Source organism: Mustela erminea, chromosome 13 (genome assembly GCF_009829155.1).
Source record: "Mustela erminea isolate mMusErm1 chromosome 13, mMusErm1.Pri, whole genome shotgun sequence".
Classification (NCBI taxonomy): domain Eukaryota; kingdom Metazoa; phylum Chordata; class Mammalia; order Carnivora; family Mustelidae; genus Mustela; species Mustela erminea.
Genome location: NC_045626.1, coordinates 70,101,446 through 70,128,247, shown reverse-complemented (window position 1 = coordinate 70,128,247; position 26,802 = coordinate 70,101,446). Strand labels below are relative to the sequence as shown.

At 48.1% G+C, this 26,802-nt stretch overlaps 1 protein-coding gene and 1 long non-coding RNA gene across 9 annotated transcripts in view; one reads left to right on the top strand and one right to left on the bottom strand.

The window, feature by feature from the left end:
- ASCC2 (activating signal cointegrator 1 complex subunit 2) overlaps positions 1-25,079 on the bottom strand; it is a 40,910-nt gene extending 15,831 nt beyond the window's left edge. For 2 of the 8 annotated variants that reach the window (XM_032309290.1, XM_032309291.1), the window contains exons 1-12: positions 24,978-25,079; positions 20,732-20,829; positions 15,465-15,623; positions 14,928-15,098; positions 13,045-13,174; positions 8,424-8,491; positions 7,210-7,320; positions 6,055-6,167; positions 1,414-1,488; positions 902-1,009; positions 624-692; positions 395-469 (exon numbers count right to left, since the gene is read on the bottom strand). In XM_032309290.1, the coding sequence (XP_032165181.1) occupies positions 395-469; positions 624-692; positions 902-1,009; positions 1,414-1,488; positions 6,055-6,167; positions 7,210-7,320; positions 8,424-8,491; positions 13,045-13,174; positions 14,928-15,098; positions 15,465-15,623; positions 20,732-20,812 (1,160 nt within the window). In that variant the 5' untranslated portion in view covers positions 20,813-20,829; positions 24,978-25,079. Of the gene's footprint in view, positions 1-394; positions 470-623; positions 693-901; positions 1,010-1,413; positions 1,489-6,054; positions 6,168-7,209; positions 7,321-8,423; positions 8,492-13,044; positions 13,175-14,927; positions 15,099-15,464; positions 15,624-18,128; positions 19,343-20,731; positions 20,830-24,977 lie in introns of those variants that run through there. The other 6 variants (XM_032309296.1, XM_032309297.1, XM_032309293.1 and 3 more) reach the window with 5 other exon arrangements.
- Positions 20,826-25,958, top strand: LOC116571422. Its single transcript, XR_004277881.1, has 3 exons — positions 20,826-21,083; positions 24,664-25,224; positions 25,682-25,958. It is a non-coding gene; the product is annotated as an uncharacterized LOC116571422 (long non-coding RNA).
- Positions 25,959-26,802: the final 844 nt, after the last annotated feature.

Sequence of the window (26,802 nt, the reverse complement as noted above, 5' to 3'; positions counted from 1 at the left end):
GGGAACACTTAGCCCTGGTCTTGGCCTCCTCCATTCTCTTCTGCTATTCTCAGCTCGGACAGCACTTCTGTCTCATAGCCTTACCCCGAGCTTGCTTGTTTCCTTGTCTGTCTCCCCTCCTGCTATGAGGTCTGTGAGAGCAGGGCTGAGTCCATGTTGGTCACACAGGCCCAGACACTCAGTAAACACCTGCAGAACGCAGGCCTCTGACCCCACCCAGCTCTGAGGACCAGAGTAGTCATCTCCTCCAGAGACAGGGGCTGGGACTTTGGCGGGCATTCTGGAGACCCATGGGTTCTGGAGCTAAACCTCCCTCTGCTCCCCGGGGTCCTCGCAGCCCATCTCCAACTTGGTCAGGCCAGGTCCTGTCCCAGAGGCTGTGGGAGAAGGATACAAGACTGCCGAGGCCTGCTGGAGCAAGCTGACATCATCGGCCACAGGGAAGAGTGCGTCGTAGTCCCGGAGGAACCTGCTGGCCAGGGAGCAGACAGAAGGGACAAGGCTGGGGCAACAGGGGCACTGGTCTGCTGCCCAACCAAGAACCTCAGACCAGGATAAGCATTTGGCAGAGGCTGTAGTATGTAAGGCCTCATGCCGACCGGTCCCAGCTCGGCTGCACTCACCTCTTCTCCTGCAGCAAGGAGCTGAAGATCTGAAGGAACTCTTCAATGAAGCCCTGAATGTTGTCACAGCTGGAACAGGACAGCAGGGCAGATGAGCTCGCTCGATGCAAATGATCTGGAACTTCCCTCCCTGCTCCTCTGCAAGGCCTCAGGCCAGTGAGAGGAAAGAGGCACGGGTCTCTTTTTCCCATCTCGGCTCAACGAGGAAGAGGGCAGAGGAAGAGAGGGGGATACCTCTGCTGGGCTAGCCACCTAGGCAGCTGCTCCCAAGGACTTACCTGCTTTCCAGGACAGGGAGAAGGCAGATCTGGTTTATGAGGATGTGAAAAATCTCCAGTAGCTTCTTCCTAGAATGGGATAGCCTCTGCCACAGGTCCCCTAGCAGCCTTTGAAGGCCGGAGAGAGAGAGGGAAGGAAAAAAATATAGAGATTAAGGAGATTAAAAAGGCCCAGAGGGAGCTTATTCTCAACAGTTGCAGGTGTCCCTCCCTAGGGCTGAGAACGCATCACAATGCGCTCTGGATAGCAGTTGGCAAAAGGCTACAGGTCCCCAGAGGCCAGTGGATTCCCCGGCTGCTTCTCTGTAAACAGTGGGTGGGCCCACCGATTACTAAGAGGTTGGAGCAACAGTGGAGGGGAAAAGCCTAGGATGCTGGGGCTGGGAGGCTGCTAGGCAGGGATACTCCATGGGGCTACCCCCTCGTTCTTAGAGATGGGAATGCTGAAGCCCGGGGAAAGCAGGGCCTCTCTCTCCCTGATGACAAGGCACTTAGTTTTGTCCCCTGCTCACTTGCTGTCTTCAAGCCTCCTCTTCTTCATTGAGGACTCCAGTTCAGGAATTGCGATTTCATAAAAGGAAGCCAGTCTGTGAAGGCACACATGGGGAGAGGGTGAGGTTAATTCCTAAATACCACACTTCTTCAGAAAAATCAACAGCAACCCATGGGAAGGGGAAAGGCCCATTTCTTGCTCCCGAGTTGTCGCCACAGCAATTTGCTCCCGGAACCAGCCCGGCTCTTCCCCCGAGCTCACCCCAGATTGGGCCCCACTGTGAGAGCCACGTGAGAAGTGACCTGTAGCTCCTGTCCCCTTTCACCTGGGAAACTGAGGCCCAGACAGGCTCCTTCTCACAGAGCAACGAGAGAGCTCCTCAGAACTACTGAGATTAGCAAAACAAACGAGATCACTCTTTTTGTTTGCTCAAACCTGCCAGGAGCTCCCCACCTCCCATGACATCGAACTCTTAACAACTCTCTCTGGTACCAGGCATAGCTGGCACGGAGCAGCCAACCTTGCTTCTCACCTCAGCTACATCACACCTACCCTCTTCCCAACTCAGATTCCAACTCCCTGTCCCAGCCACATGCTTCCTGGTGATGCTCACCCATGTGATAACTCCTTCCCGGAACTAGGTGCCCAGCACCCGATATATGTTACCCTTACAACTTAAAATGTAGCCACCTCTCTTCTGTGGTCAAATTCTTCCTCTGAACATCTTAGGCTTCCCGAAGCCAGAACTGTAACCTCAGGGCCTAGAACCGCTGCTGAATTTGCGGCAGGCACTCTGCAAACACTTTACTACCCACTGGCTGGATTCTGGCAGCTTCTACGCTAGTGTAGTCCCGTACGCAGCAGAGGGTAACTGGGCCCAAAGAGGCAGGGTTTCTAGGCCCACGGCATGGCACCCAGAAAAAGACAGAGGGGGCAGTCTGGCCCAAGCAGATTCAGGTGTTGCCAGGATACATGGCTGGTGGGAGGGTAAACTGGTACAACCCTTTTGGGGGGCCATTTGGCGAGATCAAGGAGAATTTAAAATATACAAACCATCTGTTCTTGTGATTCTACTTCTAGGAATATATTCCTCAGATGTACTTGCAAAGGTACAAAATGATGTATGTGCAGCTATTCTTTGTAACATTTTTCTGGAATAGCAAACAACTGAAAAAAATCTGAAGGTCAGTCTATGGGGTCTGGTGTTCCATACAGTACAACAGAATTCTATCCAGCTGCACCAAAGATGGAGGTTGTTTTGTGTCCTGACACACATTAATTTGAAAAATAAAATGTATCCAGCCTCTAGAACTGTGAGAAATAAACTTCTATCACTGAACAAATGAATTATTTAATTAAATAAAATGCAAACAGTACATATAGTACTCATAATAGGTCAGCAGTTAATTTAAAAGGCAGGGGGTGGGGGTGGGCACCTGGGTGGCTCAGTCCGTTAAGCATCTGACTCTTGGTTTCAGCTCAGGTCTCATTTGCAGGAGTGTGGGGTCGAGCCCCACACAGGGCTTTGCGCCCAGCAGGGAGTCTCCTTGAGATTCTCTCTCTCCCTCTGCCTCCACCCCTGCTTGTGCTCTCCAAAAAATAAATAAAATCTTCAAAAAATAAATAAATGAAAGGATGATGGGGGTAATATGTAATATGTGTATCTCTGGAAAATGCCACCAAAAATCCCTAACAACAATGGTGGTGTGTGAAAACGGGACTGGGGAAGGGGAAGAGGTAGACTGCATTTTATGTATTCATATATACACTTTACTTTTATTATTATTGGTTTTACTTATTTTAAGTAAGCTCTACGCCAAATGTGGGGCTTGAACTCATGACCTAGAGATCAAGAGTTTCATGCTCTACTGACTGAGCCAGGTGCCCCTCCCTCATTATATATTTTGAGTTTTGAGCCACGTGAATGTATTACTTTTTCATAAAATTACGTGACAAAGAGTTACTCAGATATACTTGAGGATATCTGGGAGGAAGGAGGTTGTCCTGAGAGGATTAGCCACAGAGCTGTTTGGTGGCTGTAGACCCTTCTAGAAAGTTGCAGGCACTGAGATGGCTGCGTTTGCTCACCGGGCGTTCCTGGCCTCCAACACAGTGAGAACACTCTGGGCCAGCCTGGAGCTGTTTGTGGGTCAAAGGCAGTGTCACTTGTAGTCAACCCTGTTTTCCTTTCTTCCTCCCTCCTCACTCTGACATGGGTAGAGCCGCTCCCCGGCCTTTACTGTTCCCTGCAGGAAAGTCAGTTCTTCCAAAAATTACCCTCTGTTTACACAGACCCTTTCAAAAGCAATCTGTTACCATGTTTGGGAAGATGCTTTAACAAAACAGGAAAATGCCTATGGGGGCACCTGGATAGCTCAGTCGGTAGAGCATGTGATTCTTGATCGTGGGGTTGTGAGTTTGAACACCACACTAGGGGTAGTTTACTTAAAAAAAAAATGCCTATGTAAGTGAAGATAAGCAGGATACAAAATCCTAAAAATAGCATGATCCCTCATAGTGATTTTAATTTTTTACCTTTGGAGATTTCCCAAATTTCCTATGAGCATTTGCCATTTTAACCATGAGAAAAGATACCTTTTCAAAAAGGGGATGGCAGAGCACCTGGGTGGCATGGTTGTTAAGCCTCTGCCTTCTGCTCAGGTCATGATCCCAGGATCCAGGGATCAAGCCCCGCATCAGGTCTTCCTGCTCAGCTGGAAGCCTGCTTCTCCCTCTCCCACTCCCCCTGCTTGTGTTCCCTCCCTCGCTGTGCCTCTGTCAAATAAATAAATAAAATCTTAAAAAACGGGGAGTGGGGATTGCCACAGGCCTATCCTAACACCTTTCTTCAAGCTGACTGGTGCTTTATTCTAACAACCTCTGGGAGGCTGATTAGTCCTCACGTGCGACCTTCTCGAGCTGAGGGGACCCAGGAGGGGTCAGAACACCAGCTGCCCTCTCTGACACAGGTCAGTGCTAGATACGTTTTGTTGAGTGGGTGAGTAAAACGACTGAATGGACTGGTGGCTGAGCGCACAGAGTTGGGCAGCTCCCAGGAGCTCCTGCAAACGCTGGGGAGATGTCTGGCAAGAGTAACAGCCAGAGGCCACTGAGAACAGGCCAGCACTACCCCCACATCGTTCCCAGGCAACATGCAGGTTACCAGCCCAGGCCTGTGCACCCCTTTCTCGCTGCACAAGGAACAGACAGATGCCTATGAAGCTAAGTGTGCAAGGAGGGTCTCTCTCCCTACATCTTTCCTCATCCTGGCAGGATCTTTCTATAACTCCTTTGGATAAAAGCTCCCAGTGGCTCCCTATTGCCTAAAGAATAGAGGCCCCACTCCCTGCCAGTGACGTCAGGGATCCTCACAATCCAGCTTTTACCAACCTCTCCAGAGTGTCTCTTGTTAGCTGCTCCTTTTCCTGCTGCTCTGGGCCCTGCCTCATCCCACTCTACTCCCTGGCTCTCCCTGGACACCCTCTGGGGTTTCTTACCCTCGTTCTGCCTGCTGGAGTAATCCTTCCATCTGGAAGGTTCCTGTCCATTCTCACTTAAAGGCCATCATGAAACCTCTTACTTCACCAGGTGGAATTTTGCCTCCCTCCTCTGTGTTCCCAGAGTGCTTCATAATATGGCCACAGCAGCCAGCCCCACATGTGAGCTTATCTGCTTGTTTCTTTGAGTGTGCTCTGCTCGAGACCAGATGGTGAAGTCCTCAGACCCATTTTTTTTTTTTAAGATTTTATTTATTTATTTGATAGGGAGAGAGAAAGAGCAAGAGAGAGCACAAGCAGGGGGAGCAGCAGGCAGAGAGAGAGGAAGAAGCAGGCTCCCCGCTGAGCAGGGTGCCCAATGCGGGGACTCGATCCCAGGACCCTGGGATCATGACTCAAGCCAAAGGCAGACGCTTAACCATTTGAGCCCCCCAGACGCCCACCTCAGACCACTTCTTATGATCTGTTACCCTTTGTGCCTGCCCATGAGAGGGGCTTTGAAAACAAGGAACTGAACTTGGGTTTTTTTTCTCCCTTATCTAGTTCTTAGCCAAAAATGGGAACTCTTGGGGCGCCTGGGTGGCTCAGTTGGTTAAGCGACTGCCTTCGGCTCAGGTCATGATCCCAGGGTCCTGGGATCAAGCCCCACATTGGGCTCCCTGCTCAGTGGGGATCCTGCTTCTCCCTCTCCCTCTGCTGCTCTGCCTGCTTGTGTCTCTTGCTCTCTCTGTCAAATAAATAAATAAAATCTTATTAAAAAAAAAAAAAAGGGGGAATGCTTCTAAAATGCAGGTTCCATGGCACCTGGGTGGCTCAGTCGCTAAGTGTGTACCTTCTGCTCAGGTCATGATCATAGGGTCCTATGATCAAGGCCTGCATCAGGCTCCCTGCTCAGCAAAGAGTCTGCTTCTCCCTCTCTCTCTGCTCCTACCCCCTGCTCGTGCTTGCTCTTGCTCTCTCTCTCAAATAAATTTTTAAAAGTTTTAGGAGAAAAAAAAAGATAAAATGCAGGTTCCACACAAGCAGGAGCCTTACCTGTCTTCTTCACTACTGTATCTGCAGGCTGGAAGAACGCCTGGCACATTCTAAGTACCCAGTAAATATCTGCTGAATGAGGATGTCAACTAGCACCTCTACTTGAGGAGTTGGAATTATCGCTGTACCTGTAACAGAAGTCGTGTTTCTGGAAGGTTTGGCAAGCCAAGGGGAAGATATCCAGAAAGGCCCAGAGCGTTGTGCAGGTATCACAAAGGTAGAGAACAATGTCTTTTAATTCCTGTTGCCAAAAGAAAACACTGCATTATTTTCCTCCACCCCCATACACAGCTCTGTGGTGGGTATGAGACAAAGTTGACAAAACTAGTGGGAGCCAAAAGGCAGCTGCCTTGGGTGGGCAGGGAGGCGGCGGGGGGGGAGATCATTGGAGATCTGTGTGAAGACTGGCTGGTCCGTCTCTAGAAGCACGATCTGGACCAGTTACTCAACCTTCCTACCTCAGGTCTTGCTACCTTAGCTCCGATGGGCACTCACCCAATGATCTGGGGTTACTTCTAATTCTAGCGTAATACAGTTCTCTCTTCTGAGCTGAAAGACCTGAAGACAACGCCTGTGCTCCTACACAGAAGGTACATCCCACTGACGACAAGAATATCAAGTCAATACAGAACACGGAGTACATTCTTACATGTGTTCTGGAGTCTCTTGACCACTCTGAAAGGTAGGCTGAGCAGCTGTTCGGATCTCTATCGTACAGATTAGGAAACTGAGGTTTCAGCAGGTAAAATGATTTGTTCCCATAGAACTTGGTGTGCCTCCTTCTGAAATACCTGTTTAATGCCCATTTTCCCACGAGGTTGTGAGTTCCAAGAGGGCAGCCGATGGCTGCCTCTTTCTTGCTCTATTGCCAGTGTTTAGCGTAAGGCCTGACACAGGTCTGTGTTCCTTATTTACCTCTGGCTTAGACTGCAAGTCCCATGCCTGCTTCTGCCCTGCTGCATTACCCTGAAGGCTCAGCACCTGCTGGAGCCTCCTCAGTACAAATTTGTGGACCCAACACAGGGCTCGATGAATAACACGAATGAGCTCATTGTGCTGAGCTACGTGAAGACTGAACCTCCCTCTCAGAACTCTAGTTCCCTGTTCCTTCCACTGCCTCATAAAGAAGCTCCCAGGGAAAAATACAAAGCCTGCTAAAATGCTCTAAGCCTATGTGATGGGACTAGCTGCTTCTGGAGTTGGGGAAAAGGGTCACAAGCAGGGGAAGGAGCTTTGGGGTCCTCTGCTGGCCCAAACCAGGCTGGGCTGAAGGGCAACCTCACCAGGAGAGGCATGTCGCTGGGGGTCAACCGGCCCCTCTCCTCGAGTTTCTGGGGCGTGGCGCTGGCCCCATCCCCTTGCAAACCACAGTGCTGGAGGATATTGCTGAAAACCTGTGAAACACAAGAAGGGGTCCTCCTACATCCTGTCGAACCAGCAGCTAGGACCCCTGACCTGCAATCGGGGATGGGAGATCTGGAAGCTGCCTTGGAATCTTTCGAGTATGGGCCAGTGTTTCCAAGAAACCAGCTGAGAGAATGCCAGGACACAGGGTTAGAGTGGAAACAATAAAATCGGGATGATAGGGGTTATTCTTCTTACAGGATTGTGGGGAGGATTAAAAACACAAAATGTAGAGGGGCACGTGGCTGGCTCAGTTCGGAAGAGCTTATGGCTCTTGATCTTGGGGTTGTGAGTTTAAGTCCCATGGTGGGGGCTCAAATAAAAAAATATTTTATTTTACTTAAGTAAAACTAAAAAACAAACAAACAAACAAATAAAACATTTATGAAAAGCTCCCAGAAATTATCAGAATTTATCAAATTATTCAGAAATTATCTGAATGAATATGCTGGGCAAGTATATGGTAATGAACATTTAAGATACACTTTCAACAATATATGTTTTGGATCCTCTGGAGATGGCAATTTATGGAAATATATTGAAATAAAAAACAAATCAATGGTGTGAAGAAAACAGCTCATCGTAAAATCACATAAGTCCTGAATTCACTGTACCATCTGTAAGGAAGCTAGCACATAACTACCCTAAATGATATCGTGAATAGTAGAGTCTCTTGGTGGTGGGATGATGGGTTAATCTTCGAGTTTTTGTTTTTTATTGGTTGTTTATATTTTCTAAATTTTCTACAATGTACATTATTATATTCTAAAATAGTTTTATAGACTTTTAAAACTCTTATTTGAGCAACACAGGCCTCTTAAAGGGGTGTCCTTAGAGGCTTGTGGCTGTTGGTAAACAGCACACAATTTAAGCTCTTTTTGTATGAGTGCTAGACAGCCCTTAGATTCCAGTTCTGTTCAAGTGGGGGAAAGGGCAAATTTGAAAGGGTGTGCTGAGGCACAAGACCAGAGACTGTCTGGAGATGGGGCTAGAGAGGGGTGGGGAGTAAACATTTCTCCACGCTATTCTAAGAAAGTCCAGGGCCATGCCATAGGGTTGGGGAGGGGATCTGGGCAGGGATGAGAGCTGGTACCTGAAGGATGGTGGGCATGGTTTCATCCAGGTCATTATAGTAACTGGGCTGCTGCGTAAAGATGTTTCCTGAAAAGAGAAAAAAAAGGTAGGGATTCGGAAAAGAGGGTGGGGGAGGGGAGGACACATTACAAATGGTTGCCAGCATGTTCTGTGACCTTTCTCCCCTTTCTTAAGCCTGTCTGCACTAGAGCAGTCCTGGCCCCAGGCCCTGCTGGCACAGAGCTTTGGCCCAACCTGGAAACTTCCCCAGCACGAGGGAGGACTTTACTCAGTACAATTTAACCTTTTAAGCACCTCTGCCTAGCGAATTACATCAAAGGCCTACTCTGGGAGCAACTGGGTGGCTCAGGTCATGATCCCGGGGCCCTGGGATTGAGCTCTGTATCGGGCTCCCTGCCCACTGCTTCTCCCTCTGCTTCTGCCCCTGCTTGCATTCTCTCTCATTCTCTAATTTAAAAAAAAAGAAAGAAAGAAAGAAAGAGGGAAAAAAAAAAAAAAAAAAAGGTCTGCCCTGGTCAAACCAGCTCATGCTGACGTCCCCAGGGAGTGATCATACTTGGGCACCGTGCCTTAGATGACAGCATTGGCTTTGGAAGTGGGAGTTAGTCATCCAGGAAAATCAGGAGATATGATCTCTTTGCTCAAGAAACCTGGATGCTACAATCCAGGACTCTTGCCAGGCCACGCCTCTAATAATGTGAGGAGACTCTAGGGAGAAATTTGTCTGGAAATTCTCTTACCCTCTGTTTTTGAATATGTTAGCCATATTAACCTACCTTCCTCCAAGGGGAGAGGCCTGGAAGGGACCTAGAGACAGGTTTACCACGCATTTGCAGTTGTTCCTATAAAACAAAGCTCCTTTCCAAATGTTTACTACCTCCGAGCACTGCTGTTGCTGTGAGTGCGTAGGTTAGAGCATATGGTAACTGGAACAGAGACCAAGTGTTCCGGCTGCCCAAATGGCGCGGGAGGAAGGGAAAATCATAGCTAGCCAGGAGACATGCTGATGCAAAATACCAACACCCTGAAGAAGAGGCCAGGGTTCTTCAGCCCACCACAATCCTAATGGCAAAGGCTGGCTGTCAGGCTGTGCTGAATTCTAGGCATCCTTTGTCTTTGGGCAGGTCTGTCCTTGGTTTCCTTAATGAAAACCAAGGGACGCCCTTGCCCCATCCTTGAGGATTTGAAAATCCATGGGATCAAAGACCAGATGGGACTGGGTGAGGAAGCAAGTCACTATGTAGCCAGACTTTCTGTTAATGATTTCTTGGATGCCCCTTCATTCCTTGACTCCACAAAGCAGAGTTTTCCAAGCACGAGCTTGCTAAGGGTATCCCACCTTCAGAAGGGTGCTGATCCCTCAACCTGTGAAGGTACTCCCTGACCATCTGTGGCCACCTCCTACTCTTAACAGCAAGCAAGGACTGAGCTGTCTCCCCACCAACTTCTGTTCTTTCTCATAAAACCCTCCCAGCCAATGGCATCCTCAAGGTCAAGTCTGAACTCCCGACCGGAGCACAGAGGGCCATATGAGATCTGGCCCAGAAAGCACCTCCACGCACCCTCTCTCCATTTCCTGGGCTTCATTCTCTCTTGTACCTCCTCAACCTCAGAGAACAAGCCCTGTCCCCTCCCCTTGCCTGGAGTGACCTCCCAGAGTTGAGTCCACCATAAGGCAGGTGTCACCTCCTCCAGGCAGTGCCTCCTGACTCAGGTGTCAGGAGCCAGTCTCCCCCCACAGTACCATACGGTAGACCCCACTGCACCCTAACCACCTGACCCGGGGTAGGGCACTCTTTCATAATCCTTCTAGTGCTTGTGTCTGAGTAACAGGGATGTTTTACAAGCATCAAAACAGATAACATTTCACAACTGACCCTTTCCTCTCCTTTATCTGATCCAGTGATGGTGAAGATCTGACTTGAGATCTCTTAAAGAAACAATTAAGAAGTAAGGGACAACGCCGGCATCCTTCTCAGACTAAAGCAGTTAAGTAATGCAGGGTGAAGGGAAGGGATTGCCAAAGAGATCAGTGTAGTCCTTGATGGGGCCAAGGCCTGACGTACTCCTGCTTTCACAAAATACCTCCAAGAGTCTACCTGGAAGGCCCTGCTTTCAAAATCACACTTCCTGATTTAGTACACTAATCTTGAGGTTAAAAAAAAAATAATAAGGTGTGTTTGTGTAGTAAGGTTGAGGGGGGTGGGAGGGTACCCGGTAAGGACTGGGTTTCTGCCCAAAGGACAAATGTCCAGTCCCCTTGTTCCCTCCTTCTCTCCCTTGTCAACACTCTTACTACAGCTGATTTGCTTGGCTCAAAAGCTTCTGTGGTAGAGACACTGGAGGCTGCCCCTTGTTGTGCCTTCCGCTCAAGGGCTGGAAAGACAGCTGCTGTATGTGTGTGTGGTGGGGGGCGTGTATGCGCATGTGTGTCTCCAGGCCCCTCCTCCACACCAACACACACACCCCCCAATGCACACACGATGAAGGGGCTCCTGATGCCTGGTTTGCCTTCTTTTCCATGAACCACCCTCTAAGAGCCAAAGAAAAGACTCTCCTAAATAAGCCAATTAAGGGTTCTCAATCTGTGGGACAAAAACATTCTACAACACTTCAAAATTTATAAGGGAGTATGTTCTTCTAGGGACAAACTTTCATCTGATTCTCAAAGAAGTCAGTGACTCAAAAAACTAGGACCTTTCTCACCCACCCTTGCCCACCTGGAATTGTAGGCAGAAGTCCTTTCCCCCTAAATCTGCACAGCATCTCACACCCCACAGATCTAACACTGACTGTACCTCCACTTGCAACACGCACCCCCCCACCTCCACCCTCCACTTTTCCTGCACCTGACACCAGTTTTCTCTAGAATTGTTGATGTCTCCCTCTAGCTCACCTCCCTAAACCCTGCTTTATTCTACCTCCAGGATGTCCTCTTCAGTCAACCCAGGCTCTCACCTTCAAACCCACGCTGAAGTACTGGCCTCCTCCTCAGTCTCCTGTCACCACCCTTCCCACTGGCACGCTGCCAAATTAACTATACCATCAGACAGCTCCTCTCCACAGCTCCCGTGGCCTCATTCCAGTAAGAGCTCACAGTAACCCGGAGCTTAAAACGAGCCAGGCACTATACTAATCCTCACAACCATCCTATCAGATAGGTAGGGAATTCATCTTCCCATTTTTCAGATGTAAAAACTGAGGCTCCAGTGGTTGACTGATCTGGACAAAGTAACACAGCCAGGAATAGGGTTGGGGTGTGAACTGGGCAGAGCCTGCCTTCTGAACCACCATGCGATACTGTTCCCTGAGTGCTAACGGTTGGCATAGAGTCCTCCCCGATCCGGCCCCAGCTTCCCCTTCCCCATCTCCTGTTGTTGCCCTCTTTCCCCATCTCCTGTTGTTGCTAACTATCTCTCGTGCCTGATTTTGCTCACTCACTCCATGCTCTCTGTCTAAGGTAACATTATGAAGAGTTTTTCTCTGGGAAAATAAAAGAATTGAACTGATGATCAGGGAACAATTAGATTTGAATGAGAAACCAGACACCATTTCAATGAAAAGGCTGGATGTGAAATTTCATATACGTTATGCTCTGACATGGTTTTCAAAAACACGCAGAGAAAAGACTGGAAGGAAATTATCACCCAATGACTGTCTATGGGTGCCAGAATTTGGTAATTGCTTTCCTGCTTCTTTTTACTTTATATTCTCCCCAAACTTTCTAAAATAACCTGTATTACCTTTATTATTACCTTTTTCATTAGGAGGAAGAAAAGAAACCATTTTAAGGGACAAGTTAGCTTTGAAATTGGGCATTTGGGAAAACTATGTCCTATAAACTCAGGGTGAGGAGGGCTGACAGTGGTGTCCTGCCTAACGCTAGGGTGTTGTTCCCTCTGCAGCATCCCAACCAAGCTTCAGTCTCTGACTGACCCCTCCAGCCCACTTCCTCATGATGGGATCCAACTGCTGAAGTCATTCCTTTCTCAACCCAAAAGAGTCCTCTCTGAACTCAGTCTCCAACTGATCTCAGCAACAATGCAAATCATGAGACTTCTGAGGCAGGACCAATATCCCTGAGGCAGGGAGTGACAAAGAGGAAGAGCTGGAGAGTCAGGCCTCTGTGACATAAATCCCAGCTTGGCCACTTATCAGTCATGAGCTCTCGGGCAAGTCCCTTACATTTTAACCCCAGTTTCCTTGTCTGTAAAGAGGGATGATTACAGAGCCACATCCCAGGACTGCCGTGAGGATTAATTAAGATCACATACAAGGAGCTCGGCAGAGTGCCAGGCTCCCAGCGAGTGCTCACCTAAAGGTGAGCAATCACTGCTGTTCTTATTGTCACCGCAGAAGCAAACCTGCCCACTCCTTCAACAGTTTGACATGTGGCCTAATACTAAGACCCTTGAGGGACCGTGGGGTCCAGTATTGTCTCCACTCCCCCATGGCCACCTAGTTGTGTCTTTCGGAGTTGAAAGACACATACCTGCTAAGTCAGGTCCAAACCCCATTTGCCACTGCAGTTCTGAATTCCCCTGTGCTCATCTAGATGCTCTAGTTTGGCCTGTGGAGGCCAGCTCTGTGCAGCCCTCCAGGCCCTGTGCCCTACATACCTATCATCTTCTGGAGCAAAGGCGAGTTCCCTTTTCCAAAGAGCACGCAGAGGTCCAGGATCTTTGGGATGTCAAACAAGAAGTTATTGTAGAGGATTTCTCCAAATGCAGAGGGGGAAATGAAGTGATCCTAAGGAACAGTGCAGAGAGAGAGGATGAGAGACCTTTCAAAAGCATACTCTTGGTAAAGTAATAGCAAGCTCACAAGGAACAATGGGGGACTGGCTAATAAATGAAGGTCCATCCATACTGCGGGCATGTCTGAGCCTCATATATTGACCTGAAGCAACAGCTGTTCTTCATTTTAATGTAAAAAGAGGCAAAAACACGCTATTAAATAGTCGGTTGGGCATTCATTCTAAAATATTTATGGGTTGGGGCGCCTGGCTGGCTCAGACAGTAGAGCATGCGACTCTTGATCTTGGGGTCTTGAGTTCAAGCCCCACATGGGGCATAGAGCTTACTAAAAATATATATATATATTTGTGGATAAATTACTATGATGTTTGGAATTGCTTTAAAATACTCCAGGAGGGGTGCCTGGGTGGTTCAGTGGGTTAAAGCCTCTGCCTTCAGCCCAGGTCATGATCCTGGGGTCTTGGGATCAAGCCCTGAGTCGGGTTCTCTTCCTCAGCAGGGAGCCTATTTACCCCTCTCTCTCTGCCTGCCTCTCTGCCTACTTGTGATCTCTCTCTGTGTGTCAAATAAATAGATAAAGTCTTTAAAATATATAAATAAATAAAATAAAATACTCCAGGAAAGGGGTGCCTAAGTGGCTGGCTCAGTCAGTTAAGCATCTACTATTGATTTTGGCTCAGGTCATGATCTCAGGGTGGTGAGACTGAGTCCTGTGTTAGGCTCTGTGCTGGATGTAGAATCTGCTTAAGGGGCGCCTGGGTGGCTCAGTGGGTTAAAGCCTCTGCCTTCGGCTCAGGTCATGATCTCAGGGTACTGGGATTGAGCCCCACTTCGGGCTCTCTGCTCGGAGGGAGCCTGCTTCCCCCTCTCTCTGTCTGCCTCTCTGCCTACTTGTGATCTCTCTCTGTCAAATAAATAAAATCTTAAAAAAAAAAAAAATTCTCTCTCTCCCTCTGCCCTTCCCCTACCCTGCCCCTGCACTCTCATGCTCTCTCTCTCTCCTTCAAAAAAAAACCAAAAAACAACAACAAAAAAAATTCCAAGGGGGGAAAAAAACCCTCAGGGGAAGAAAGAAAATAAAAGTGGCAAAATACTGATAATTGTTGAAGTTGGGTGATAGGTAGGTACATGGGGTTCATGATGCCTTTGCATATATTTGAAAGTTTCCACACTACAATAAGTTTTTTGGGAGAAAAAAAGCAAGATCTTATTGTAAAAATAAATATGGACTCAAACACACACAAGCATATTGAAAGGAAAATAATTCCCTGAAGGAACACACACCATAACGGTGGTTATATTTGGGGAAAGGGATTTTCTGGTGACTTTCACTACCTACAAAATATTTCTGCAATGTTTGAGTTGTTTAGAGAGCACGTTATTTTTAAAACTGGAGGGAGAAAAGTAAAGGTTTTTAAAAAGCACATAAAAGTTCCTTTAACAAATCAGAATCAATGTTTTCACCCTCTGACGCATGAAAAATGGCACAGTCACACGTGAACTGGCAAAGGGCCCTCAGCTCCCATTGATGAAAACACCGGATGTAACGCAGACCCAGTGAATTCACAGATAAGGGGGGTGGCCACAGATTTCTTTCCTAAAGGTGGAAATGAAGGCGGAGGGGAGACGGAGAGGAAACTCGATACTTCCAGAGCCTTCCAGAGCCTTCCTTCCCAGGGGCGGGAGAGTCTGGCACAGAGGTGCTGGGTGTCTGGCAGCACCCTGTCGTGGGGCCAGGGGCTTACTTTGGATTCCTTGTGAGTGGACATGCGGAGGAAAGTGAGGAAAACACTTCGATGGAGGCGTTTCTGCATGTCAACAACTTCAGGGGCCGGGGCCACCCACTCATCGAACTTTCGGGGGACATAGCGCAGATAGGAGTCCAGGCACTTCTGCAGGGTTTCATCGAAGATAACCTGTGCCAGACAACAGATCAGAGCGAGGATTTGTCACTGAGGCGCAAGGGCTTGTGGGTGGACTGTGCAGGGGCTCACAGGCCTACCAGCCCTGGCCTAAGGCAAACACTCCAACCCCGAGGGACTAAAGAGGTATGAATGAGCGGAGGGCTAAACACAAGTTTCTAAACACGTGGGAAGGCGTTGTGTAAACATCGTTAAGATTGTGATACAAGACAGAGCAATCCAAACCACAATTTGCTGTTAAGGATCCAGTGTAAGAAGTAGGGAAAAAAGCATCTCCTAGGGGGGAGAAAAACAACAACAGCAACCAACCAACGGCATGTCATGTGCTTTGTCTTAGTGTTAATTTTGATAGAATGTTACCTGGCACCAGAATTTATCGTGAGGCAAGGCCAGGAGCCAGTCGAGGTCATTGGCTACGAAGGTGGCGCGTTCCAGGTACTCCTCCACTAGGGCGGGAATGTTGTCTTTAGGGGGCGGTTTGTATAACACAAAATACCGGTCTGCCTTCTGCTCGGGGTGCTACGGATCCAAAAACCACGTGTTAACGTGGCAGAGGTTAGTCAGCGAGGGCCCATTTGCCAACCCACAGCAATGACAACACTTGGCTATTCCAACCGGTGACCCTCCAAGGAGTTTTTAAGCATAAAGAACCAAGTGTCTTTAACAAAGGGGGCTTGGTTGCACCCAGGGAACACTAGGCAGGTATTAAAAACCATGTGTTTTGGAGGATATTTTAATGCCATGGGGAAAGGTCAAGGCAAGAGAAAGCAGGGATATAAACCTATTTAATAAAACCAGTTTGGGGATTTTTAAAGAAGTATATATTTTTAACACAGATTAAAAAAAAAAAAAACCGACCTGCGCGGGGTGGGGGGCTCAAGATACCAAAGCTAATAGTGGTTATCTTTGGTGGGGGAGATTATGACTATATTATGACTGGAATACATTTTCCAGTTTAAAAAACACATACACATATTATTTTTTAAGTTATTTTGCAATTCTACAAGGCAGGCATGCACATCTTTTCTTTCAAAACTTACAACCCTGTAGAGAAGGTGAGATTCCTGGGGCCACACGCCCAGTCCCCACATCCTCCCAGGAGTGACCACTCAGCATCAGGTGAGTGTCCTTGCAAACCTTTTCTAGGCTTTTATGGGAAAAATATGCCCATATAAATATGTGAGATCTATTTTCCTCTCTTATATAAATAGGACCATACTGTATGTATCATGCTATATCCTTCTTAGAATTGGGGGAAAAAAAAAAAACTTGGTAACTTTTCTCTTTTAAAGAAAAGAATGCTAATCAAGTAATTGCAGGTCTCAGCTTAGAATCACAAGTTCTCTCTCCCAACCCTTACCTTGCCATGAACAAATCTTACTTTGTTCACCATTAAGAAGAGATGATGAGCTCAGTTTTCTCCTCTGACTACATAACGGTTGCTTTCTCCAGGGAAAGTGGAAAGAGGAGGAAGGCCGGGCAAGGTCTCAGTGGTTATCAACCACAATCCACCTACTTCCAGGTCTGTCAGTCCAGGGGGACAGGAAAATCATGATGGATTGGTCAGTTTCCTCAAGAACCCCCTATGCCTCAGTACAGCCTGATAAGAGTTTTCAAACTGTGGAGTCTTTGGGTTCCATAAGGATTCCTGGGGGGGGGGTCCCCATCAGGTGGGTCTTCGGGACCCCGCCCCCATGGAAATCAGAATTTATATAGTGGGCTTCCAGGGACAAGCTTTTTGAAAAAGGGACTCCTGCCAATTGAAACAAGTTAAAAACTACTCTCTTGGACCTAAGTTATCTCCTTGGTTTCCAAGCTCCTCCCCTCGTCTTTCTGTCGACACCTCATCTCTTAGGTTACTTCTCAATCAGGGATCCTCATCACCCCCTACTCCTCTGACAGACAGACAGACAGATAGACAACCCCGACCCGAGATTCTACCGTCCTTGCATTCCTACAAACATTTACTGGCACAACGTTAGGCCAGGTGTGGCAAGGCACATGAAGAAAACATCAGCATGCTCACGGAGCCTATGCTCCAGAGAGGAGATGCACATCTAAGCCAGCAAGTGGGCACAAAGCAGAGAAAGTGACAGCCCAAATCTGGCAGAGGTACCATGGAGGGCGGGGAGGCAAAGGTGATTATCTGCACCCAGAGGACAAGGGAGAACTTCCCAGAGCAAGCAGCATCTAAGCTGGGCCTTGGGAAATGAGAAGGATTTTTTTTGATGGAGGAAATGGTACATTATGGAGCATAAAAATGGGTTGAGAACAAAAATAGGGGCCAGGATTGCACTGGGTGGTGGGAAACAGATATGGAGGGAGAGAACACTGGAATGGTGAAAATAATGGCCACCACTTGACAAGACCTGCTCTGTGCTGGCTGCTGGGTGCGAATGCCCCACAGGCTAGTTCTTTTTCATTAATAACTATTTAAAAGGGAGATAGTATTCTCCCCATTTTACAGAGGAGGAAATGATCAGTAAGGGGCAGGAATTTTGCTAGGGTCACAGGGCTAAGGAGGCCACTGAGGCAGGATTTAAACCAAAGCTTGTGCTGCAGACCTACTCAATGACCCACAGTAACCACGTGCTCTCCTGGTCCCGCTGCTTGGCCTGCTGATCCCAGCTCTGACCTCATCTACTCCAGGAAGTCTTCCCAGCTCCCAACCCTGACCAGGCAGGGTGTGCACTTGGGCTCCTCCAATCATGGCAACTGTCGAACTGAATCAAAAGTACCTTCAGATCAGTGGGTGCTGCCCATGGGGGCAGAAGAAAGGTTGGGTCACTGAAGGGCACAAGGAACCTTTCTGGGAGGGGTAGAAATGTTCATTACCTTGACTATGATGACAGTACCCTGGGTGCATACTAATGTCAACACCAGCCAAATTGTATACTTTCAGTATGTGCAGTTGGACTGTCTTTCAATCATGCCCCCATCAAGTTATATGAAAAGGAAGGGCCTGCCTTCTTTGTCTCCCCTCCTAGCCTACAGGTCTGCAGAGGCAGTCTGGGCCTTGCTCACCATGGCATTCCCAGTCCCTGGATGAGCGTTTGGCATGGAGCAGACTCTCCATCTACATGCTGGTTGGACAAAGCATCAATGCGGGTAAAGAAGGACCAGATCCCACCAAGTTCTCTGGAGGACCTTGAATGCCAAAGTCAAGAATGGGGACTTAATTTTGTAGGTAGCAGAAGCCGTGGGAGATGTCAGGGCAGAGACTACCAGGCCCAGCTCTATCTTCCACCCTTCGAGCTTGGCTCAGGTCCTACTTGCTCTGTGAGGCTTTCTGGACATTCTCTGCCCATCAAACTTCTGTTCTGCCGATCTCGATAAGAAAGCATTTCGCCCTGTTCTCTGCCTGTTCCATGTTCCACTTACATGAGTCTTGTCTTCCCCAAGAGCTCATTCACTCATTGTGGCTCAAGACTTTATTTCCTTTGGGTTTTCAATAGCACTAATTGTGAGCTGTGTGCACAGTAGCTACTCAATAAATATTAGCTCCACCTATCACCCTGCAAAGGCAACATGGTGGCTGTCCCTTTGCTAGAGATCTCCTTGTCTTAAGTTGGGACTAACGAGACAAATAGAGTGAGTACAGATCTCTTCCACAAGACCGCTCCTTCATCAGGCAGCTGTCTCCCTCAGCTCATCTTTTTCCCACCTTATTCCCCATTCGAACCTTCTGCCACTGTCACTGCTACCATCACTGTCACTGAGTGCTTACAATGTTCTAGTTATGTGGTTAAGTATGTGTGAGATTTAACACAAAGTTTGTGCTCCAACTGAATGATACTGCTTCCACCCCAAGGAAGTGGTGGTTGGGTAGGAGTCGGGCTCTCAGGACTCTGGGATGGTATACTTGGGTCCGCCTGCCAGCTTCATCCTCTCCCATTGCTCTCATGGCTACTGATTATTCCCCCTTCAATACCCAGTCTGGGGTCCCTCCCCTCCTTCATGAAGCCTTCCCTAGCTGCACATGCCCTCCCACCAGCCTCAGGGCATCCCTGCCCCTTAGACCCCCCCATTCAGTCTGGATCAGTGCCCTGGGCTCTGCATTCAAGTAGCCACTTCTAACACCACCTTGATCACACCGTACAGAAACTACTGGTCTGCTTTTCTCTTCACTGCTGGTCTTCTCATAGACTCCTCAAAGGCAGGAACCATGTCTTTTTTCTCTGTAGCTCCAGGATCTGGCACAAGGGCTGGCTGGAGTCCTTGACTCATTTACTGAATGTTTCCTGAAAGAAAAGCACCTGGCACCCGGGAAACCAGAATGAAGAGAAGGGACCAGGATCCTGTTCTTGTGGAGCCCACAGCCTAGCAACCCAGGTATTAAGTACACAGGGAAGGACTGAGGTGGAAAAGCAGAGTTTCTGTGTTAATGGAACTGTTCCCTATCTGTGCTGGCAAATACAGTAGGCACTCACCACATGGACTATTTTAATTCAAATTAACTAAAATTAAATATAAAATGTAGCTCCTTCAAATGTCTACAACTCAAATGTGTAACCCCTATTTGTGGCGAATGACTACTGCACTAGGTGGCTACCAGGCTGAGCAGAACAGATTTGGATTTTCTGATAAATACCTTCTCACATAAAAAGGTAATAAAAGAAAAAGAAACAGCAGGCTTATAGCAGAAAGGTTAAGGGTATGAGATCCAGAGTCAGTCTAGCTGGCTTCCCATTCCTGCTCCCTTAATTTCCTAGTTCTGTGACCTTGAACTTTCAGTTTCCTCATCTGTAAAGTGGGGACAATCAAAATACCTCCTCTCGGGGCTTAAAAGAGATAATCCAAGTGAAGTGTTTAGAAAGATTTGGCCCAGAGCAAGTGCTCTATAAACATTAAGTCCTATTATCAGAGAGGAGTTAGGAAGTAATAAGAAGCCATCCACAGAGCAGGAAACCCAACACCAAGCTCTTGTTTCCCACGACTTTACTCAAGCCCCCCTAGAAAATACTTCCTCCCACCTTGCTCAAGTAAGCTCATATTCTTGGGAAAATAGTAAGTGGGTGTGGGGACTCCGGTCCCCACGTCTGTCTCCTTCAGCAGTCTGGCACCTCTCTGCAGCCCTAATCTCACCCTGCAGCTGGTAATCAGCACGCTCACAGCCTCCTTATTTTTCAGTCTCCCAAGCCCTGCAGAGTCGGTATGTGGCAGGTGGTGCTTCGTGGCCCGGTGCGATAAAAGACAGCCTGACCTCTGAAACTGGTGTTCCCCCCTGAAGTGTGGATAGCAGGTGAGATAGCTCTGAAACAAGGCCTATTTGAAACCTGAACGCTTCCCGCAGGGTCAAATCCCCAAACCCGGCTTTGGGCTGGATCCTTTTCTAGGCCAGCTCAGGTTGAGCCACAACTGCCATCAGACTCTGATTCAAAATGAAATGCTTTGGGGGCAAGGTGTGGGGTGGCAACATGGAAAATAGGACTCAAATTCAAGCTGCTGCTCTCAGAAAGGAAACTTCTGCACTGGGTGTGGGAGGACCTAGTAGTGTCCCAGCTTCTGAATTGCTGACTGTGGCCCTCGGGTCATTCTTGGAACAGATAAAGGAGGAATTTGCTTTTTGCTTCTGAAATTGCAAGAACGATAGTATCAGGCTGAACGGCCTCAAGGTCCCGGCTCACCAGCGCTGGGGAAGTCCTCAGTTTTCCAGTCTTCAGGTCCGTGTGGGTGATCTGAAGTTGGTCCAAGGGCAGAGCTGGCATTGTGCTGCGTGACCCTCCTGAAAGGAATATGGATGGGAAGAAGAGAGCAGACACATAGGCTCCTGGTGGAAGGGGCCTGCCCTGGAACTGATCCTAGAGCCAGGAGAGAAGCTTCACCCTCTGGCCTCAGGAGGCTCCTGACTTGAGCCCTGAAGGCCCAGAGCCTGCACCTACAGTCCAGATGGTGCTGACTTTTCTGCCTAAAGCAAGAGCTCTCAGCTGAGGAGGAAAACACTCACCAGGTGACTCCTGAAATACTCCTGCCCTCTTTGTAACGTACTGGCTAAGGGGACCTAGGTTATTTTTATTATGGCTCCAGCTCTGTACCCTACTTGGCCTGTGAGCTCTGTGAAGACAATGCCTGGTCTCTCCTCTTATTATCTTTTCTGTGACCAGCACAGGCCTGGTGCAGAGTCGGCCTCATCAACTGTTTGATGAATGACTGAATATAAGGACATTTTTCTTATAATTCTAAGCAGATCTGCAGTCTTTTCAGGGATGGAGGAATGGGCTTTTCCTCACTTTTTTTTTTTTTTTAAGATTTTATTTATTTATTTGACAGAGAGATAGAGAGCACAAGTAGGCAGAGCGGCAGGCAGAGGGAGAGGGAGAAGCCGACTCTCCACTGAGCAAGGAGCCCAATGTGGGGCTTGATCCCAGGACCCTGGGATCACGACCTGAGCCGAAGGCAGCTTCTTAATCAACTGAGCCACCCAGGTGACCCGCCATTCCTCACTTGTAGGGAGTTTTAAGATTTTACAACCTCCCTAGGCTTCAGGGAAGAAGGATGTGAATGAAGAGAAGGACCAGAGAGGATGACAGAATTCACAGAAAACAGCCAGTGTGAGCTCTTTTCTGCAGAGGCCCAAATGCACCTCCAAGCCAGTGAGTGGTAGATGCCACGTCTCTTGTCTTCCCATCCAATGTTCTTTCCACAATGCTACTTCGCCTGCCCCACAGAAAGGGACACACATATTGGCTGGATCACAGAGTGAAAGTGAATCAGGCCCCTTAGAACACATGCCATATGAGGCCAGCACAATCTCGGTGACAACACAAAGACATACTGAGGCTGGGATGAGGAAACCATCCGTCACCTCCTGAGAACCTCACAGATGAGCTGAGGAGGCACGGTCAGCCACTGAGTTATGGGATGTCCCATATCTCGGATATCAGGCCAGGCCCTGGTGTTATGAAGACAGAGCGATAGTGCAGGGTTTCTGCCCCACAGGCGTTTACAACCCAATAATTATGATAATGGCAGTAGTAGCAACACACTTCTAACATGTGCTAGTACTGTCCCTAGGGCTTTTCTCAGCATTAACCTGCTATGCATGTATTAGTGCTCAGAAAAACTCTAAGGTTAGGTCTATTTTTATCTTCATTTTATCAGTGAGGAAATAAGAGATGCGGAGAAGATAAGAAACTTGCCCTCGGACTTAGTTTGTAGTTGGTGAAGCTCGCTGGCTCTTAACCATTTGCTGTATTGAGTCTAGTGTACTTGAGCTTGTAGGGAGTGCTGCTGTCAGGAAAATATTTCTGGGGAGCCTAAATGATCAGGAGAGCCTGCCTTGAGTCTTGGTAGTGGAGGGTAGCCAGGAAGGAGGGTGCTGCAGGCAGAGGACAGAGCAGGAGCAAAGGTAAGGAAGTTGGAAGCAGCTTGGTACAAAAGGAACCTTAGTTCATGGGCTGTTTAAAAGACTGTGAAGATATCCATTCTAGAAGGATGTAAAAGAGACAAGACCACTATGTCTAATCCTCAATGCCTGTTCCAACTCTAGGATCTCCGCGGGTCAGCCACGAGGTCCCGGTACATGTGAGGTAGCCCGCCAAAAATTATAAGGTGTGAGGTAATGAATGGGACTGGGGTGACTTTTCACCTTTCAGCTTTCCAGAACATAGGTAATCTGTGCACATGTTGCACAGATGTTAGTTTGAATCAAGTTATGATTGTACTAGCATCTCACAACAACCTAGCTACAGACAATAAGGATTATTGATGCTCAGAGGTCCAAAGAGGGACAGACACGTTAGTGACCGAGTTGAAATTGAAGCCCAGCCGTCTGCTTTGGCACCTGGATCTCTTGTGCTCAACAGACTAAAAATACTTCTTTCCTAACCACCCAGTGATGCTGAGAGGGCAGCTGGGAACACCAGAGGGTCTGCTCACCAGTCCAGAAGTCTAAATGACTCATGGGTCCAGTTCTTTCCATGTTCACCTGCCAAAGAGGGTTGTGGGAGTGTCCAGTGAAGGGACCTAGGTTGGGGAAAGAGCCATAGTAGGTGGTGCCTCTTCAACCTTTTAATTTCCAGGCCCCAGAGGCCAGGCTTAGACAGGTAGACACAGCACCTGATTTCAGAAGAAATCCACTCCTACAAGCCAGTGCTTGTAAAGGCGGTTCCGACTCAGGCTGGCATGATGGTTAAAAGAGAGCTTTATAGTTCTTCAGCCTGGATTCACATCCCAGCTCCACCTTTTCCTACCCATCTTTGAGACCTGGAGACAGTTCCTTAAACTCTCTAAGCCTTGCTTTCCTCATCTATAAAACTGAGACGTGAGAAGTAATCAATGCTAAGTGTTCAACACAGTAGTTGGCACATAATAAGCACTCAATAAAGTTTACTTGTGATTTCAAGTCCCAACCATAGGCAGAACACTTTGGACTTCCTCATTTACTCAGCAAAGGCTGACTGAATACATTCTGGGTCCTGGGCATGTAAATGACTGTCATTCAGTGTGATCAGAGCTGTAACAGGGAATTTTCAAAGCAAGCACAATAGAGAAAGGGAGGATGTCTCTGAGAAGGTGACCCACAACCTGATTGTTGAAGGATAGGAGGAAAAGATGGGGAGGAAGGGCATTCAAAGCAAGGAGCAAGTGGGAACACAGGCTCAGAACCAGTGGCTTTGAAGGAAGAGGGAGACATCTGGTATGGCTGAAAACACAAGGTCAGGTAGGGGGGATGATAGAACTTGAGAGGGGAGGTTGGATAGGAAAGATGAAGCCATTTTAAAAAGAACATCCAGTGTGATGCTAAAGATTTTGGTCTTTCATCTAAAGGCAATGAGGAGTCATTTAAGTAGAAAAGAGATATAATCAGAAAGAAAAGACAACAACCCAGTGGCAGAGACACTGCCTATGAACCACTGGAGAGCAAAGACCATGTTAATAATTTCACTCAGCCATTCAAAAAGTTTTTTGAGCACCTACTATGTGCCAGGCACTGAAGCCTGGAGAATACCAAAGTGGGCAAATTACAGATTTGGTCCTGCCGTTCACAGAGCTTACAGTCTTTATGGGAAAGACAGATATGAATCAAAAAGAGTACCATGGTGTATGCTATGTAGATCAGGCACATGGGGCTGTGACAGCATTTAACAGAGAGAACAGATTTGAGGGAGGGAGCATGTCAAGGAAGATCCGAGTTTTCATCTAAAGTACAGGTAGAAATTAGGCAAAGATGAGACTCTAAGTTTCAAAAGGTGAAGGACACTGATCACGATGACATCTATGTCCACCACTGCATCTTTCATGCCAAGCAGGGCGGCAGAAGCCAAAACTTAGAAAAGGGCTTTCTTTAGAAGGCGAGCTTGGTGCAAGCAAGGATGCCTGGGAGCATTTCCAGGGTCATTGCTGCCTCACTTTCTCTGTCATCACCTTTCTGGTCTCAATTCAATATTAATTTCCTCAAAGGCCTTCCCAGACTCCCCAGTCTAAAGTATTCACTCCGCAGTTATTGTCATATCTTTAATTATATTGTGCCTTTATTTGTCGTTAACGGTCTCCTCTCACTGGACTGTATGCTCCATGAAGGAGGGTACCTTATCTGTCTGGCTGTTTGTATCCCCAGTGCCTAGATCTGTGGCTGACACGTAGGAGGCGATGGACCTGCATTTGTTGAACGAATGAATGAACACCAAGGAAACAGAAACCCGGAGTGCCGGTAGGAGGATTGTGACTCGTCCAAGGTCACTCTGGGGTTGAACCTCGAACCCGAGACTCCCAACTCTAGCGGCCTGGCCTTAGGTGCGACTAACAGTCCCTCCGGCATCATCAGTCTCGGCCCCGCCAAGCAGGCGAGGAGGATCGTGGCCGCCGGGGGCATGGCCGCGGCTCGTCCCAGGCCCGATGCCACCTATTCGGCAGGCCCAGCCACTCACTCACCTCGGCGGCTCCACTACCGGCGCTGTGCCGCCGCCGCCGCCGCCGCCGCCGCCGCCGCTGCCGCGGTCCACGGTGACAGCTCCCAGTGCGCTGGCACTTCCGGGGTCAAACGGCGATTCCGCAGGCGCAGACAGGAAGCCCAGACCGGCCCCGGCCCCGCCCCCGGTGCTAACAGCCGCCGGGAAGCCGGGCCCGTGGCCACGCCCCCAGCCTAAAGAGTTCGCCCCCACCAGGAACAGGCTGGACGGTAACCACGCCCCCTTCCCCATCCTATCTTCCAAGAGATTCCACCTCTTGGAAAACGCAAGTATTGTACCTGGACTCTCAGAATCTCAGACTTCGATCTCCTTACTAACCTTCTCAATCATCGTTTTTTTTTTTTTTTTTTTTTTTTTTTTTTTAAAGATTTTATTTATTTATTTGACAGAGAGAAATCACAAGTAGATGGAGAGGCAGGCAGAGAGAGAGAGAGAGGGAAGCAGGCTCCCTGCTGAGCAGAGAGCCCGATGCGGGACTCGATCCCAGGACCCTGAGATCATGACCTGAGCCGAAGGCAGCGGCTTAACCCACTGAGCCACCCAGGTGCCCCTCAATCATCGTTTTACACATTTCATCCAAAAGAGTAGTTTTAATAAGTCAGAAGCATGAACATGATGTTGAGCAAAAAAAAAGGAAAATAGTACAGACTGCAATTTTGTTTACAGGAATTTCTAGAACCCGCAAGACTAGTGAGCGGTGATGGGATTAGAATGGTGGTTACCTCTGGGGCTGGTGACTGGAAGTGGCCACAAGTGAGACTGGGACATTGCATGTCTTCATCTTTGGGTAGCTACATAGATGTGTTCAACTTGGAAAAGTCATCAAATTGTACACCTATGAGTTGTGCACATTGGTGTGTGTATGCAATACAAATAGGTTTTGTTTTTGTTTTTTGTCTGTTTTGAATCAAGAAGGCTGTGCTATAGCTATCTTTTTTTTTTTTTTTTTTTAAGATTTTATTCATTTGACAGACACAGAAAAAGAGAGCACAAGTAGGGGGAGCGGCACATAGAGGGAGAAGCAGGCTCCAGGTTCAGCTGTGGAGGCTGAGCCCCCATGTGGTATAGCTATCTTAAAAGCAAAATGCAAATTTTCCACAGAATGTCTTAGGTGGTATAAGGTTGGTATTCCCAAGTCCCGCTGTGCATCGGAATCATCACAGAAAGCTAGTTAAAAATATACAACCCTGGCTTTCTTTCTGTGCCTAGCACACAGTAAGGATTCAAAAACCACCACTGCCAGGGTATTGGAGTAGCTCAGTTGGTTAACCGTCTGCCTTCTGGTCAGGTCATAATCTTGGGGTCCTGGGATTGGGCCCATGTTGCACACCCTACTCAGTGAACAGTCTGCTTCTCCCTCTCCCTCTGCCTCTCCCCCTACGTGTGTGTGTGTGTGTTGCATGTGTGCACATGCACTGTCTCTCTTTCTCTCCCTCTCTCAAATAAATAAATAAAATCTTAAAAAAAAAAAAAAAGAAAGAAAGAAAGAAAGAAAGAAAAGAAAAGAAACCCAGAAGGGTACCTGGGTGACTCAGTTGATTAAGCATCTGCCTTCTGCTCAGGTCATGATCCCCAGGGTCCTGGCCCAGTGGAGAGCCTGCTTCTCCCTCTCCCTCTGCCTGCTGCTCCCCTTGCTTGTGCTCTCTCTATCAAATAAATAAATAAAATCTTAAAAAAAAAAAGAGAGAGAGAGAGAGAGAATTACAAGGGATGCCTGGCTGGCTCAGTTGGTAGAGCATGTGACTCTTGATCTTGGTTGTAAGTTTGAGGCCCATGTTGGGTGTAAA